Here is a 17,486-nt window from a genome sequence, read left to right as displayed (position 1 = left end):
TTCAAATGAGGAGGTGATTGCAGCAACAATAGCTATTTTGCAGGCTTGGACAATTCCTATTATTCGGAAGGGATCAACAAATTAGAACGGCGTTGGACGAAGTGTGTATAAGTCTAAAAGGAGACTATGTCGAAAATAAAAAAGGTTTAACCCAACAAGTGCAACAGCCATGGAACTCCATCCCACAAACCGACATCCAGCACCTGTGCAATACAAAGTATCCACGTTTGTTTGATTACATTAAAACATTCTGTCGATTGCACCAGTTATTAATTTAGCAGCAATTATCATTTCCAATGGTTTATATCATCTTTACATTATGCTGCGATTTTGCAATGTTAAGTCATTAACACTACTGGCCATTACAATTACTACACCTCGAAGATGTGCTACGGACGCGAAATTTAACCGTCAGGAAGAAGATGCTGTGATATGCAAATGATTAGCCTTTCAAAGCATTCAAACAAGGTTTGCGTCGGTGGCGACACCTACAACGTGCTGACACAAGGAAAGTTTCCGACCGATTTCTCATGCACAAACAGCAGTTGACCGGCGTTGTCTGGTGAAACGTTGTTGTGATGCTTCGTGTAAGGAGAAGAAATTCGTACCATCACGTTTTCGACTTTGATAAAGGCCGGATTGTAGCCTACCGCGACTGCGGTTTATCGTATCGCGACATTGCTGCTCGCGTTGGTCGAGATCCAATGACTGTTAGCAGAATATGGAATCAGTGGGTTCAGGAGGGCAATACGGAACGCCGTGCTGCATCCCAACGACCTCGTATCACTAGCAGTCGAGATGACAGGCATCTTACCCGCATGGCTGTAACGGATCATGCAGCCACGTCTCGATTTCTGAGTCAACAGATGTGGACGTTTGCAAGACAACCACCATCTGCACGAACAGTTCGACGACGTTTGCAGCAGCACGGACTATCAGCTCGGAGGCCACGGCTGCGGTTACCCTTGACACTGCATCACAGACAGGAGTGCCTGCGACAGTGTACTCGACCACGAACCTGGGTGCACGAATGGCAAAACGTCATTTTTTCGGATGAATCCAGGTTCTGTTTACAGCATCACGGTGGTCGCATCCGTGTTTGGCGACATCGCGGTGAACGCACATTGGAAGCGTGTATTCGTCATCGCCATACTGCCGTCTCAGCCAGCGTGATGGTATGGGGTGCCATTGGTTACACGTCTCGGTGACGCATTGTTCGCATTGACGGCACTTTGAACAGTGGACGTTACATTTCAGATGTGTTACGACCCGTGGCTCTACCCTTCATTCGATCCCTGCGAAACCCTACATTTCAGCAGGATAATGCACAACAGCATCTTGCAGATCCTGTACTGGCCTTTCTGGATACAGAAAATGTTCGACTGCTGCCCTGGCCAGCACATTCTCCAGATCTCTCACCAACTGAAAACGTCTGGTCAATAGTGGCCGAGCAACTGGCTCGTCACAATACACCAGTCACTACTCTCGATGAACTGTGGTATCGTGTCGAAGCTGCACGGGCAGCTGTACCTGTACACGCCATCCAAGCTCTGTTTGACTCAATGCCCAGGCGTACCAAAGGCGTTATTACGGCCAGAAGTGGTTGTTCTGGCTACTGATTTCTCAGGATCTATGCACCCAAATTGCGTGAAAATGTAATCCCATGTCAGTTCTAGTATAATATATTTGTCCAATAAATACCCGTTTACCATCTGCATTTCTTCTTGGTGTAGCAATTTTAATGACCAGTAGTGTACGTCTTATGTTTAAGACAAAAAAAAAATGGGATTCACATGACATAAGTTCTGTTTAGGAACAAGGACTTTGTTGCTACCTGTTGTGACTGAATTCGCTTCAATAATTGATTATGATATTATTTTACTGCCAATAGTTTCGGACACAGTTCGGCCGGTAGTTACCTGGCGCGGCGGCCGGGTCGAGCTCCTCGAGCAGCAGCCAGTAGCGCGAGGCGGTGCGCTTGTTGTCGACGACGCCCTCGCCCATGCCGCGCGAGTCGTCGTACAGCGTGCGCCGGTCCAGCATCACCTCCAGCCAGCCGGGCTGCCAGCCGGCCGCGCCCTGCGCCCGGTTCACCAGCAGCGTCAGCCGCCGCCCAGAGTCCTGCACCAGCGCCGCCGTCGTCGCCGGGAAGTAGTTGCCCTCAATGCCCACGCGCTCCACCTGGCACCACAGAGGTCACACCGGTCACAGTCGAGCTGAAAGTATGTCTGGCTCTGGAACACGCTGACGTCTTACACACGAGGTTCTGTCTTGTGACCTCACAGGTCACCAAACACACTGTCCTACAATATTTGGCTCTAGGCTCGAAACCATTCCCCACTTCTGCGCTCAATCCTGCTTCTTCTGGTATTCCAAACACACAATGGCCCACAAGGTTTCGTTTTTGGACCAGCACTAATTGTCAGCTGTCCTCGGGGATTTCTCTTGCATGCCTACGAGCACACTGTCCTACGAGGTTCGACCCTTGGACCAAAACTACTACCACTTATGACCTCATAAGTCCTTTTTGTGGCGCTTCAAAGAGACCGTGTCCCACAATGTTCCATTCTAGAACCAAAAATATGAGGTTGTATTTAAAAGTTCCCACAAATGAATTAACCTCTTTTCCATCAGTGCCATAATTGGCTGTGAAATGAGTGGTTCGATTAGTACTGGTGAACTGAGAAGTAGTTGCCCTCAATGCCCGCGCACTCCACCTGGCATCACACAGGACACACCTGTCACAGCCGAGCTAAAAGTATGTCCGGTTCTGGAACAAGCTGACATCTTACACATGAGGTTCTATCTTGTGGCCGAAACTAATCCCCAGCTCCATACTCACAGGTCACCAAACACACTGTCCTACAACGTTCGGCCCTCAGCTCGAAACTATTGCCCACTTCTGGGCTCAATCCTGCTTCTTGTGGTATTACAAACACACAATGTCCCACAAGGTTTCGTTTTTGGACCAGCACCAATTCTCAGCTCTCCTCGGGAATTTCCCTTCCGTGGCTACGAACACACTCTCCTACGAGGTTTGAAAAATGTTCAAATGTGTGTGAAATCTTATGGGACTTAACTGCTAAGGTCATCAGTCCAAAGCTTACACACTACTTAACCTAAATTATCCTAAGGACAAACACACACACCCATGCCCAAGGGAGGACTCGAACCTCTGTCGGGACCAGCTGCACAGTCCATGACTGAAACGCCTTAGATTGCTCGGCTAATCCTGCGCGGCCTACGAGTTTCGACCCTTGGACCAAAACCACTACTGCTATGACCTCATGACTCCTTCTCGTGGTGCTTCAAAGACACTGTGTCCCACAATGTTCCATTCTAGAATCAAAAATACGACTTATATTCAAAAGTTTTCAGAATATGAAGTAACCTCTACTGTGTCAGTGCCATACTTGGCTGTGAACTCAGTGGATCGATTAGTACAGGTAAACCAGGAAGTAGTTGCCCTCGATGCCCACGCACTCCACCTGCCCACCACACAGGACACACCTGTCACAGCTGAGCTAAAAGGATGCCTGGCTCTGGAACAAGTTGGCGTCTTACACGTGAGGTTCTATCTTGTGACCGAAACTAATCCACAGCTCCGTCCTCACAGGTCACTAAACACACTGTTCTACAATATTTGGCTCTAGCCTCGAAACAATTCCCCACTTCTGCTCTCAATATTGCTTCTTGTGGTATTACAAACACACAATGACCCACAAGGTTTCGTTTTTGGATCAACACTAATTCTCAGCTCTCCTCGGAGATTTCTCTTCCGTGTCTACGAACACACTGTCCTACGACGTTCGAAAAATGTTCAAATGTTTGTGAAATCTTATGGCACTTAACTGCCAAGGTCGTCAGTCCCTAAGCTTACACACTACTTAACCTAAATTATCCTAAGGACAAACACACATAACCATGCCCGCGGGAGGACTCGAACCTGTACCGGGACCAGCCGTACAGTCCATGACTGCAGCGCCTTAGACCACTCGGCTAATCCCGCGCGGCCTACGAGTTTCGACCCTTGGACCAAAACCACTAGTGCTTATGAACTCATGACTTCTAGTGGTGCTTCAAAGACACCGTGTCCCACAATGTTTCATTCTAGAACCAAAAATATGAGGTTGTATTTAAAAGTTCCCACAAATGAATTAACCTCTTTTGCATCAGTGCCATAATTGGCTGTGAAATGAGTGGTTCGATTAGTACTGGTGAACCGGGAAGTAGTTGCCCTCGATGCCCACGCGCTCCACCTGGCACCACACAGGACACACCTGTCACAGCCGAGCTAAAAGTATGCCCAGTTCTGGAACAAGCTGACATCTACACATGAGGTTCTATCTTGTGACCGAAACTAATCCCCAGCTCGGTACTCACAGGTCACCAAACACACGGTCCTACAATGTTCGGCCCTAGGCTCGAAACCATTCCCCACTTCTGGTCTCAATCCTGCTTCTTGTGGTATTACAAACACACAATGTTCCACAAGGTTTAGTTTTTGAACCAGCACTAATTCTCAGCTCTCCTCAGGGATTTCTCTTCTGTCGCTACGAATACACTGCCCTAAAAGGTTCGAAAAATGTTCAAATGTGTGTGAAGTCTAATGGGACTTAACTGCTAAGCTCTTCAGTCCCTAAGCTTACACACTATCTATATCCGAATCCCGCTCCAGCTACTGCCGGGTCTGGGTGCTGACGAGTCCTCTCCATTTGGCTCGGTCCTCCCACCACTTTTCTTCCTCCACTTGCTGCCAGGTCACACCTCTCCTTTCAACAGATATTCTCACTCCCATTTTCCACCGTGTTCTTGGGCGCCCTCTAGGTCGTTTCCCATCCATCTTTAGTTCTTCCATAATTTTGGGGAGTCTCTGCCCATGCATCCTCTTAACATGCCCATACCATCTTAATCTCTTTCTTTCAATTTCTTCTCTCATACTTTCTTGTTTGAGGTCCTTTCTAATCTCTACATTCCTTACTCTGTCCATTCTTGTTTTTCCCTTAACTGCTCTGAGAAATTTCATTTCCCCTGCTTGCAGTCTGCTCCAGTCCCTTTCTTTCATTGTCCATGTTTCTCCACCATAGGTGACAATAGGGAAGTAATAATTCTTATACATCAGGAGTTTTGCTCTTTCTGAAACTTCATTATTCCAAATCAGATGTTTTATTGTTTGGTAGAAATTGCCTCCCTTCTGTAACCTCCTATTAATTTCGTTAGTTATTCTTCCATCCCTAGATATTTCACTCCCTAAATAAGTGAAACTTTCTACCACTTTGAGGGGTTCTCCATTCAAGGTAATATTTCCATTGATACCTTTCTCTCTTCCAAATACCATTACTTCACTCTTATCTTTATTTATTCTTAATCCATACCTTTTCATTATTTCCTTCCACGCATCAAGCTGTAACTGTACATCTACCTCTTTATCACCCCATATTACCATATCATCTGCAAAAATCATCTTTTTGTCTTTTTCTTTTACTATATCTTTAACTGCCCTATTCATTCCCTCCACACACACTACTTAACCTAAATTATCCTAAGGACAAACACACACACCCATGCCCGAGGGAGGACTCTAACCTCCGCCGGGACCAGCCGTACAGTCCATAACTGCAGCGCCTCAGACTCGGCTAATCCCGTGCGGCCTACGAGGTTCGACCCTTGGACCAAAACCACTACTGCTTATGACCTCATGACTCCTCGTGGTGCTTCAAAGACACCATGTCCCACAATGTTCCATTCTAGAATCGAAAATATGAGGTTGTATTCAAAAGTTTGCAGAATATGAATTAACCTCATTTGCATCAGTGCCATAATTGGCTGTGAAATGAGTGGTTCGATTAGTACTCGTGAACCGGGAAGTAGTTGCCCTCAATGCACATGCACTCCACCTGGCCACCACAGAGGACACACCCCACAGCCGAGCTAAAAGATTGCCTGGCTTTGCAACAAGTTGGCGTCTTACACGTGAGGTTTTATCTAGTGGCCGAAACTAATCCCCAGCTCCGTCCTCACAGGTAACCAAACACACAGTCCTACGATAGTTGGGTCCTAGGCTCGAAGCTATTCCCCACTTTTGAGCTCAACCCTGCTACTTGGGGTTTATTTATTTATTTAATCGTGTCAGAAGCATCGTACATAAAACCAGAATGATTAACACATACATATCAAGTATACAACAAATACAAAAAGAGCATAAAAGTACATAGATATATAAGCAGGATCAAGTGGTTTTTTATTTTATGAAGTCATGGACCAGACCTGGCCACGTCCAGCGCTTCCGGAGTGGCGTTTTCAAATCCTTCATGGTGCGGGTGCTTGGGCACAGCACACACTGCGTGAGGTGGGTGGTGGTTTGAGTGTGTCCACAGTCACACAGCGCCGGTTCATTTGACAGGCCCCATTTGCGCATATTCTCTTTGGATTGTGTGACACCAGAGCACAGCCTATTAAGACGTTTCCATGTCGTCCATCCTTCCATATGGCCGGGAGGGAGTTCTTAGTTTGGGACGAACCATTCCCCAAGGTGCGCGTTTTCTTCTCGCCACATTGCCAGCCTCACTTGCTGCGGTGTCCCGGCAATGTTTTTTGTTGTGTGCAGGAAGCTTTTTCTAGATTTTAGTCGACGGCGGGCTGGCTGGTGTTTGTACAGCGGGTGGGCTGGTGAGGTCGACGCCTTTGTCTTTTCCTTCCTGGCCGCTACTTTCCTTCTAATATCTGGTGGGGCCACGCCTGCCAGGCAGTACAGTTTATCAGTCGGGGTTGGTCTCAGACAGCGGCAGGACTCATTAAGCGGTATGTCCACTTGCTTGCCGTGGCTAGAATTGTACCACACTGGGCATGCATACTCTGCTGTTGAATAGCACAAAGCAAGAGCTGTGGTTCTCACTACTCCAGGCTGTGCCCCCCATGTAGTGCCCATTACTTTACGCACAATGTTATTTCTTGCGGCTACGTTGTGTTTAGTGCTCATGCAGTGCTTTTTTTCCAAGGTGACACCTAAGTATTTTGGTGTTTCACAATGTTCCAGGGGCACTCCTTCCCAGTTAAGTTGTACTCTTCTTGCATATTGTCTGTTCTTTAGGTGGAAGGCACAGGTTTGGGTTTTCCCTGGGTTGGGTTTGAGACGGTTCCCCTTGTAGTAGGTGGCAAGCTGTTTGAGGGCTTCTGACAGATTCTGTTCAGCAGTTTCAAAGCTGTCTGCTTGAGTGGTAATGGCGCAATCAACTGCATATATGAAGCTTTCGGTGCCTTGGGGGAGGGGTTGGTCATTAGCATATATATTAAAAAGTGTTGGGGCCAGGACGCTTCCTTGCGGATATTACAAACACACAATGTCCCACAAGGCTTCGTTTTTGGACCAGGACTAATTCTCAGCTGTCCTCACGGATTTCTCTTGCATGACTACAAACACACTGTCCTACGAGGTTCGACCCTTGGCCCAAAACTACTACTGCATATGACCTCATGACTCCTTCTCATGGTGCTTCAAAGAAATCGTGTCCCACAATTTTCCATTCTAGAATAAAAAATATGAGGTTGTATTCAAAAGTTTTCAGAATATGAATTAACCTCTTTTGCATCAGTGCCATAATTGGCTGTGAAATGAGTGGTTCGATTAGTACTGGCGAACCGGGAAGTAGTTGCCCTCGATGACCACGTGGAACAGCTGGCAACCACAACAGACACACCTGTCACAATCGATCTAAAAGTATGCCTGGCTCTGGAACAAGTTGGCGTCTTACACATGAGGTTCTATCTTATGACCGAAACTAATCCCCAGCTCCGTCCTCACAGGTCACCAAACACACTGTCCTACGATGGTTGGGCCCTAGGCTCAAAACCATTCCCCACTTCTGTGGTCAATCCTGCTTCTTATGGCATTACAAACGCACAATGTCCCACAAGGCTTCGATTTTGGACCAGCACTAATTCTCAGCTGTCCTCACGGATTTCTCTTGCATGGCTATGAACACACTGTCCTAAAAGGTTCAACCCTTGGACCAAAACTACTTCCGCTTCTGACCTCATGACTGCTTTTTGTGGTGCTTCAAAGACACCGTGTCCCACAATGTTCCTTTCTAGAACCAAAAATATGAGGTTGCATTCAAAAGTTTTCAAAACATAAATTAACCCCTCTTGCATCAGTGCCATAATTGGCTCCGAAATCAGCGGTTCAACTGGTACTGGTGAGTACATTTGGAGTCTCACGTTTGAATCAGTCTCCAGTTTTGTGAACAACTTAAATTGGAAAGAACACATAGAAAATGTTGTGGGGAAGGCTAACCAAAGACTGCGTTTTTTTGGCAGGACACTTAGAAAATGTAACAGACCTACTAAGGAGACTGCCTACACTACGCTTGTCTGTCCTCTTTTAGAATACTACTGCGAGGTGTGGGATCCTTACCTGGTAGGACTGACGGAGTGCATCGAAAAAGTTCAAAGAAAGGCAGAACGTTTTTTTATTATCGTGAAATATGGGGGAGAGTGTCACAGAAATGATACGGGATTTGGGCTGTAAATCATTAAAAGGAAGGCGTTTCTCGTTGCGACGGAATCTTCTCACGAAATTCCAATCACCATCTTTCTTCTCCGAATGCGAAAATATTTTGTTGACACCGACCTGCATAGGGCGGAGCGATCACCACGATAAAATAAGGGAAATCAGAGCCTGTACGGAAGGATATAGGTGTTCATTCTTTCCGCGCGCTATACGAGATTGCAATAATAGAGAATTGTGAAGGTGGTTCGATGAACCCTCTGCCAGGCGCTTAAATGTGATTTGCAGGGTATCCATGTAGATGTAGATGCACTGGCTGGGATGAAAGAGCAGTGTATCCATAGAAAGGTTCGTCCTAAACTTGGAAAAGCTGCTGCAGAGACGGTGTAAATGTTGAAACAAGATTTATTAGTCAGTACTTTGGGTCAGACAACTAGTATAAGTGTCTCAAAAAAAGGGCGAAATCAATTGACAATGATGACCTTCCAGTTTGGCTACCAACTGGCATCACGTTAGCAACTATTCAGGAAATGAGGGATCTGGTTCTCCAAGATAGCATAGAGACCACCAAAGATCTCTACAGCTACTCTGGGAATATGTCATGATAGGCTACATTCTCCCAGAAGAGCTAAACATGAGAACAAAAGCAGCCAAATTTGTGTCAGGATAGTTGCAAGATGATAAGAAGCAGTACTGTGTGGAAGTTAGAAGGGCACAAAAAATGCTTCAAGTTGATCCAAACTTTCCTTCGAAATTTATCAGCGGTGGAAAATGTTGCTTTATTGCTGTGATTTTCAGACTAAATAGTAATCATCACAAGAGAAGAGTCCTTTTTCACCTCGACCAAAAATCCTCGACAAGATGAGAGTAACATTAGGTCACTAACTTGTTTGTTTCATACTGTTCATGTAAAGAACGTCCCTAATGATCAGTCAGTAGCCGGCTGCAGTAGCCGAGCGGTTCTAGGCGCTACAGTACGGAACCAGGTTCGAATCCTGCCTGGGGCATGGATGTGTGTGCTGTCCTTCGGTTAGTTAGGTTTAAGTAGTTCTAAGTTCTAGGGGACTGACCTCAGCAGTTAAGTACCACAGTGCTCAGAGCCATTTTTGATCAGTCAGTAAATAACCAGTACATCGCAATGTAAGATGTTTCACGGAGAACAGGAGGTGAAAACGGCCACAGAAGTGGAATACAAACACCTGGGAATTCTACCATACAATGCCTGACTATATATATGGGGTGATCCGTTGATAGTGGCCCGTCCTATCTCACGAAATAAGCATCAAACGAAAAAACTACAAAGAAGGAAACTCGTCTAGCTTGAACGGGGAAACCAGATGGCGCTATGGTTGGCCCGCTAGATGGCGCTGCCATACGTCAAACGGATATCAACTGCGTTTTTCCAAATAGGAACCCCCATTTTTTATTAAATATTCGTGTAGTACGTACAGAAATTTTTTCGCTTTGTGATAGATGGCGCTGTAATAGTCACAAACGTATAAGTACGTGGTATCACCTAACATTCCGCCAGTACGGACGGTATTTGCTTCGTAATACATTACCCATGTTAAAATGGACCGTTTACCGATTGCGGAAAAGGTCGATATCGTGTTGATGTATGGCTATTGTGATCAAAATGCCCAACGGGCGTGTGCTATGAATGCTGACCGGTATCCTGGACGACATCGTCCAAGTGTCCGGACCGTTCGCCGGATAGTTACGTTATTTAAGGAAACAGGAAGTGTTCAGCCACGTGTGAAACGTCAACCAAGACCTGCAACAAATGATGATGCCTAAGTAGGTGTTTTAGCTGCTGTCGCGGCTAATCCGTACATCAGTAGCAGACAAATAGCGCGAGAATCGAGAATCTCAAAAACGTCGGTGTTGAGAATGCTACATGAACATCGATTGCAGCCGTACCATGTTTCTAAGCACCAGGAATTGCAAGGCGACGACTTTGAACGTCGTATAGGCTACAGTTCTACCACTGGGCACAAGGGAAATTATGGGGCAATGACACGTTTTTTGCAAGCGTTTTATTTAGCGACGAAGCGTCACTCACTAACAGCGCTAACGTAAACCGGCATAATATGCACTATTGGGCAACGGAAAATCCACGATGGCTGCGACAAGTGGAACATCAGCGACCTTGGCGGGTTGATGTATGGTGCGGCATTATGAGAGGAAGGAACAATCTAAATGCTGCAATGTACGCTTATTTCCTACGTAATGTTCTACCGATGTTACTACAAGATGTTTCACTGCATGACAGAATGGCGATGTACTTCCAACATGATGGATGTCCGGCAAGCCGGCTGGAGTGGCCGACCGGTTCCAGGCGCTGCAGTCTGGAACCGCGCGACCGCTACGGTCGCAGGTTCGAATCCTGCCTCGGGCATGGTCGTGTGTGATGTCCTTAGGTTAGGTTTAACTAGTTCTAAGTTCTAGGGGACTGATGACCTCGGAAGTTAAGTCCCATAGTGCTCAGAGCCATTTTTGATGTCCGGCACATAGCTGGCATGCAGTTGAAGCGGTATTGAATAGCATGTTTCGTGACTGGAGGATTGGTCGTCGAAGCACCATACCATGGCCCGCACGTTTACCAGATCTGACGTCCCCAGATTTGTTTCTGTGGGGAAAGTTGAAGGATATTTGCTATTGTGACCCATCGACAACGCCTGACAACATGCGTCAGCGCATTGTCAATGCAAGTGCGAACATTACGGAAGGCGAACTACTCTCTGTTGAGAGGAATGTCGTCACACGTATTGCCAAATGCATTGAGGTTGACTGACATCATTTTGAGGATTTATTGCATTAATGTGGTATTTACAGGTAATCACGCTCTAACAGCATGCCTTCTCAGAAATGATAAGTTCACAAAGGTACATGTATCACATTGGAACAACCGAAATAAAATGTCCAAGCGTACCTACGTTCTGTATTTTAATTTAAAAAATCTGCCTGTTACCAACTGTTCGTCTAAAATTGAGGGCCATATGTTTGTGACTATTACACCGACATCTATCACAAAGCGAAAAAAAAGGTCCAACTGAAACTCATATTTCTTGACGTACTACACAAATATGTAATAAGCAATGGGGTTCCTATTTAAAAAACGCAGTTGATATCCGTTTGACCTATGGCAGCGCCATCTAGCGGGCCAACCATAGCGACATCTGGTTTCCCCCTTCAAGCTTGAAGAGTTTCGTTCTTTGTAGTTTTTTCGTTTGACGCTTATTTCGTGAGATATTTGGGCCGGTTACGTTAATGGACCACCCTGTATATGGTGCTGCCACCTATCTGAAGCTGACGAAACTATTGGGGCTGAATGGGAAATTTTTCCACGTAGTTCCAAAAGAAATTCCGCATTTTTTCATCTGAAATCGGCCGAGAGAAAAAAAGTGTTTCATACGTAGTTCAAAGGAGACTGCTCAATCGATTGCGCACGAGCAGGGCACATTTGCTGTCACGTTTGTTTACGTCACTGACCGATGTGGCACAGTGGTTAGTACGCTAGGCTTGCATTCTGAGAGACAATGGTTCAAATCCGCTTCCGACTATTCAGATTTAGGGTTTCTATGATTTCCCTAAACCGCTCCAGGCAAATGGCGGGGTAGTTCCTCTGAAAGGCCACAGCAGATTTTCTTCCTCCCCGTCCAACTCTATGGAGGCGGATACTTGGCCAATTAAAGCAGCTTCTGTAAAGAGATTAGAAGCAACAGAAATGTGGTTCTTGCGCCGATTACTAAAAATACCATGGACTGAGAAAGTGAGCAATGCTGAAGTGCTGCGTAGGGCCGGGGTGGATAGAGAACTAATGGGGACCATTAAAAGAAGAAAGACGCTGTACCTGGAGCACATTATGAGAGGAAAGAAAAGTGGATTTCTGTCATTAATTCTAGAAGGCAGAATAGAAGGAAAGTGCCCACCAGGTAGAAGGAAGCAATCATAGTCGCAGAATATCAAGGCATCGACTGGCATCAACAACTATGGGACTTAACTTCTGAGATCATCAGTCCCCTAGAACTTAGAACTACTTAAACCTAACTAACCTAAGGACGTCACACACATCCATGCCCGAGGCAGGATTCGAACCTGCGACCGTAGCGGTCGCGCGGTTCCAGACTGTAGCGCCTAGAACCGCTCCGCCAGCTCGGCCGGTGGCGTCGTTGTGATCGTCATTTTTATCTGTTTTCCGTCGTTCCCTTACTTGCTCTAAAATTACATACCTCCGCGAATTATTTGCGAGTTGCTAGGGAAACCCAGACGATTTATGTCGTTAGTGAGTGGGATGTCTGGTGTTCTTGACGTTTCTTCGGCAGATTCTCTCACATGGAAGGATCTAATTCCATGTTTATGCAGTGTAGAAAATTGTTCGTGTTTTTGTAGCAAATATGGAGTACTACCGGACGAGGAAAGAAGGGACTGTGTAGACTATGGTGGTGCGAATTACGTAAAACTTCGTAAGAACAGTTTCGACGCTGAAATACTGTTACAATTCCATTGCGGACAGTGCGAAAAACGAACGAGTATCAGGAAGAATACATGGTTCGTCTCTTCCAAATTATCCACCCACACCACCATAATGGACTTTCACATGACGACAATACCGACGACGAGTAAGGTAAGTCGTTTCCTTTGCTATTACAAGTATTTTTCTAACGCTCTTCTTTTGTCGTTGCTGTAATGACCAGCGTAAACATACTCATAACGCCCGCCAGAGTCGCATTATCGATTTACGATCGCACGTTCGATATGTATCGTTTGGACCCCGCGACTTCGCTAGGCAATCATTCTTGGAAATTGTTGGTGCAACAGTAGCGAAGTTGAGTAGAAACAGTAGGAGCTTCGTGACTCATTGTCTCTGACTCTGAATAAACCAACGGGGTTAGATTTATCTTAGCAATAAACAGAAGGCAAAAAAATGGTTCAAATGGCTCTGAGCACTATGGGACTTAACTTCTGAGGTCATCAGTCCCCTAGAACTTAGAACTACTTGAACCTAACTAACCTAAGGACATCACACACATCCATGCCCGAGGCAGGATTCGAACCTGCGACCGAAGTGGTCACGCGGTTCCAAACTGAAGCGCCTAGAACCGCACGGCCACAACTGCCGGTAAACAGAAGGCAATCGGTTTCTTTGATCAAATCTAAGGCGAGGCACTCGGTTTGGTCAAATAAGTTTGACGAAGCCAGCATTTGGCAAAAGTTGAACTACGTCAAATACACTCCTGGAAATTGAAATAAGAACACCGTGAATTCATTGTCCCAGGAAGGGGAAACTTTACTGACACATTCCTGGGGTCAGATACATCACATGATCACACTGACAGAACCACAGGCACATAGACACAGGCAACAGAGCATGCACTATATCCACCTTTCGCAGCAATGCAGGCTGCTATTCTCCCATGGAGACGATCGTAGAGATGCTGGATGTAGTCCTGTGAAACCGCTTGCCATGCCATTTCCACCTGGCGCCTCAGTTGGACCAGCGTTCGTGCTGGACGTGCAGACCGCGTGAGACGACGCTTCATCCAGTCCCAAACATGCTCAATGGGGGACAGATCCGGAGATCTTGCTGGTTTCGATGACGGTTTGGATGTACCGTGCACTATTCGGTGTCCCCTCGACGATCACCAGTTGTGTACGGCCAGTGTAGGAGATCGCTCCCCACACCATGATGCCGGGTGTTGGCCCTGTGTGCCTCGGTCGTATGCAGTCCCGATTGTGGCGCTCACCTGCACGGCGCCAAACACGCATACGACCATCATTGGCACCAAGGCAGAAGCGACTCTCATCGCTGAAGACGACACGTCTCCATTCGTCCCTCCATTCACGCCTGTCGCGACACCACTGGAGGCGGGCTGTACGATGTTGGGGCGTGAGCGGAAGACGGCCTAACGGTGTGCGGGACCGTAGCCCAGCTTCATGGAGACGGTTGCGAATGGTCCTCGCCGATACCCCAGGAGCAACAGTGTCCCTAATTTGCTGGGAAGTGGCGGTGCGGTCCCCTACGGCACTGCGTAGGATCCTACGGTCTTGGCGTGCATCCGTGCGTCGCTGCGGTCCGGTCCCAGGTCGACGGGCACGTGCACCTTCCGCCGACCACTGGCGACAACATCGATGTACTGTGGAGACCTCACGCCCCACGTGTTGAGCAATTCGGCGGTACGTCCACCCGGCCTCCCGCATGCCCACTATACGCCCTCGCTCAAAGTCCGTCAACTGCACATACGGTTCACGTCCACGCTGTCGCGGCATGTTACCAGTGTTAAAGACTGCGATGGAGCTCCGTATGCCACGGCAAACTGGCTGACACTGATGGCGGCGGTGCACAAATGCTGCGCAGCTAGCGCCATTCGACGGCCAACACCGCGGTTCCTGGTGTGTCCGCTGTGCCGTGCGTGTGATCATTGCTTGTACAGCCCTCTCGCAGTGTCCGGAGCAAGTATGGTGGGTCTGACACACCGGTGTCAATGTGTTCTTTTTTCCATTTCCAGGAGTGTATATTTCATAAACCAACATTGTCAAAGAAATTTAACAGCGTTATACCGTCCCAAAGCCGTCTTCTCACGGCACGTGAAAACGCAGATGCCGGGAGATGGTGACGTCACAGTTTGGAATTCCACTTTCAACTGCACTGTGCAGCATGAAACAGAAAATATCGTCTGTCAGATTTTTACGTGAGATGCCACATGTTTTCCGTAAAATGCAAGTCACAGGAGGCGCCATACTATATGGTGTTAAGGTATTTGGTGGATTTTCTTTCTCACAGAGTACGTGTAATGAATACAAGCTGTATCAAAGCATCAGCAAATGGAGAATCTTTCAAGAAACGTATAGTTTTAGCTGTTGTTGTTGTGGTCATCAGTCCTGAGACTGGTTTGATGCAGCTCTCCATGCTACTCTATCCTGTGCAAGCTCCTTCATCTCCCAGTACCTACTGCAACCTACATCCTTCTGAATCTGCTTAGTGTATTCATTTCTTGGTCTCCGCCTACGATTTTTACCCTCCACGCTGCCCTCCAATACTAAATTGGTGATCCTTTGATGCCTCAGAACATGTCCTACCAACCGATCCCTTCTTCTGGTCAAGTTGTGCCACAAACTTCTCTTCTCCCCAGTCCTATTCAATACTTCCTCATTAGTTATGTGATCTACCCATCTAATCTTCAGCATTCTTCTGTAGCACCACATTTCGAAAGCTTCTATTCTCTTCTTGTCCAAACTATTTACCGTCCATGTTTCACTTCCATACATGGCTACACTACAAATACTTTCAGAAATGACTTCCTGACACTTAAATCTATACTCGATGTTAACAAATTTCCCTTCTTACTATTTATTATAATGAAATGACAGGAAACTACAGATCGGTAGGTAAAGGGCTCCTGTACTTGATTTTTTCGTGTTACAACTTGTGTACTACGAGAGCATCTACATCTGCAAGGATACTCTGCAAATCACATTTAAGTGCCTGGCAGAGGGTCCATCGAACAACCTTCATAATTATTATTCCAATATCGTATAGCGCGCGGAAAGAATGAACACCTATATCTTTCCGTACGGGCTCAGATTTCCCTTATTTTATCTTGCTGATCGTTCCTCCCTATGTAGGTCGGTGTCAACAAAATATTTTCGCATTTGGAGGAGAAAGTTGGTGATTGTAATTTCGTGAGAAAATTCTGTCGCAACGAAAAACGCCTTTCTTTTAATGATGTCCAGCCCAAATCCTGTTGATCAGTCCTATCTGGTAAGGATCCCACACCGCGCAGCAGTATTCTAAAAGAGGACGGACAAGGAAAGTGTAGGCAGTCTCCTTAGTAGGTCTGTAACATTTTCTAAGTGTCCTGCCAATAAAACGCAGTCTTTGGTTAGCCTTCCCCACATTTTCTATGTGTTCCTTCCAATTTGAGTTGTTCGTAATTGTAATTCCTAGCTGTTTAGTTGAATTTGCGGCCTTTAGATTAGACTGAGGTATCGTGTAACCGAAGTTTAACGAGTTCCTTTCAGCACTCACGTGGATGACCTCACACTTTTCGTTATTTAGGGTCAACTGCCACTTTTCGCACAATCCAGATATCTTTTCTAAATCGTTTTGCAGTTTGTTTTGATCCTCTAATGACTTTATTAGTCGACAAACGACAGCGTCATCTACAAACAACCGAAGACGGCTGCTCAGATTGTCACCCAAATCGTTTATATAGATGAGGAACAGCAAAGGGCCTATAACACTACCTTGAGGAACGCCACAAATCACTTCCGTTATACTCGATGACTTTCCGTCAATTACTATGAATTGTGGCCTCTCTGACAGGTAATCACAAATCCACTCACATAACTGAGACGATATTCCATAAGCACGCAATTTCACAACGAGCCGCTTGTGTGGTACAGTGTCAAAAGCCTTCTGGAAATCCAGAAATACGGAATCGATCTGAAACCCCTTGTCAATAGCACTCAACACATCATGTGAGTAAAGAGCTAGTTGTGTTTCACAGGAACGATGTTTTCTAAACCCATGTTGACTGTGTGTCAATAGACCTTTTGGTTCAAATGGCTCTGAGCACTATGGGACTCAACATCTTAGGTCATAAGTCCCCTAGAACTTAGAACTACTTAAACCTAACTAACCTAAGGACACCACACACACCCATGCCCGAGGCAGGATTCGAACCTGCGACCGCAGCAGTCCCGCGGTTCCGGACTGCAGCGCCAGAACCGCTAGACCACCGCGGCCGGCAATAGACCTTTTTCTTCAAGGTAATTCATAATGTTCGAACACAATATATACTCCAAAATCCTACTGCATATCGACGTTAACGATATGGGCGTCTAACTTAGTCGATTTCTCCTACTACCTTTCTTGAATATTGGTGTGACCTGTGCAACTTTCCAATCTCTGGGTACGGATCTTTCGTCGAGCGAACGGTTGTATATTACTGTTAAGTATGGAGCTAATGCATCAGCA

At 46.4% G+C, this 17,486-nt stretch overlaps 1 protein-coding gene across 3 annotated transcripts in view; it reads right to left on the bottom strand.

Moving 5' to 3' along the window:
* LOC126108851 (alpha-mannosidase 2) overlaps window positions 1–17,486 on the bottom strand; it is an 880,291-nt gene that overhangs the window by 56,347 nt on the left and 806,458 nt on the right. For 2 of the 3 annotated variants that reach the window (XM_049914220.1, XM_049914218.1), the window contains exon 16: window positions 1,920–2,181. In XM_049914220.1, the coding sequence (XP_049770177.1) occupies window positions 1,920–2,181 (262 nt within the window). Of the gene's footprint in view, window positions 1–1,919; window positions 2,182–4,241; window positions 4,260–17,486 lie in introns of all 3 variants that reach the window. The other variant, XM_049914219.1, reaches the window with a different exon arrangement.

Source organism: Schistocerca cancellata, chromosome 11 (genome assembly GCF_023864275.1).
Source record: "Schistocerca cancellata isolate TAMUIC-IGC-003103 chromosome 11, iqSchCanc2.1, whole genome shotgun sequence".
Classification (NCBI taxonomy): domain Eukaryota; kingdom Metazoa; phylum Arthropoda; class Insecta; order Orthoptera; family Acrididae; genus Schistocerca; species Schistocerca cancellata.
The sequence above is the reverse complement of the archived record's forward strand: the minus strand, read 5'-3'. Positions and strand labels throughout refer to the sequence as shown.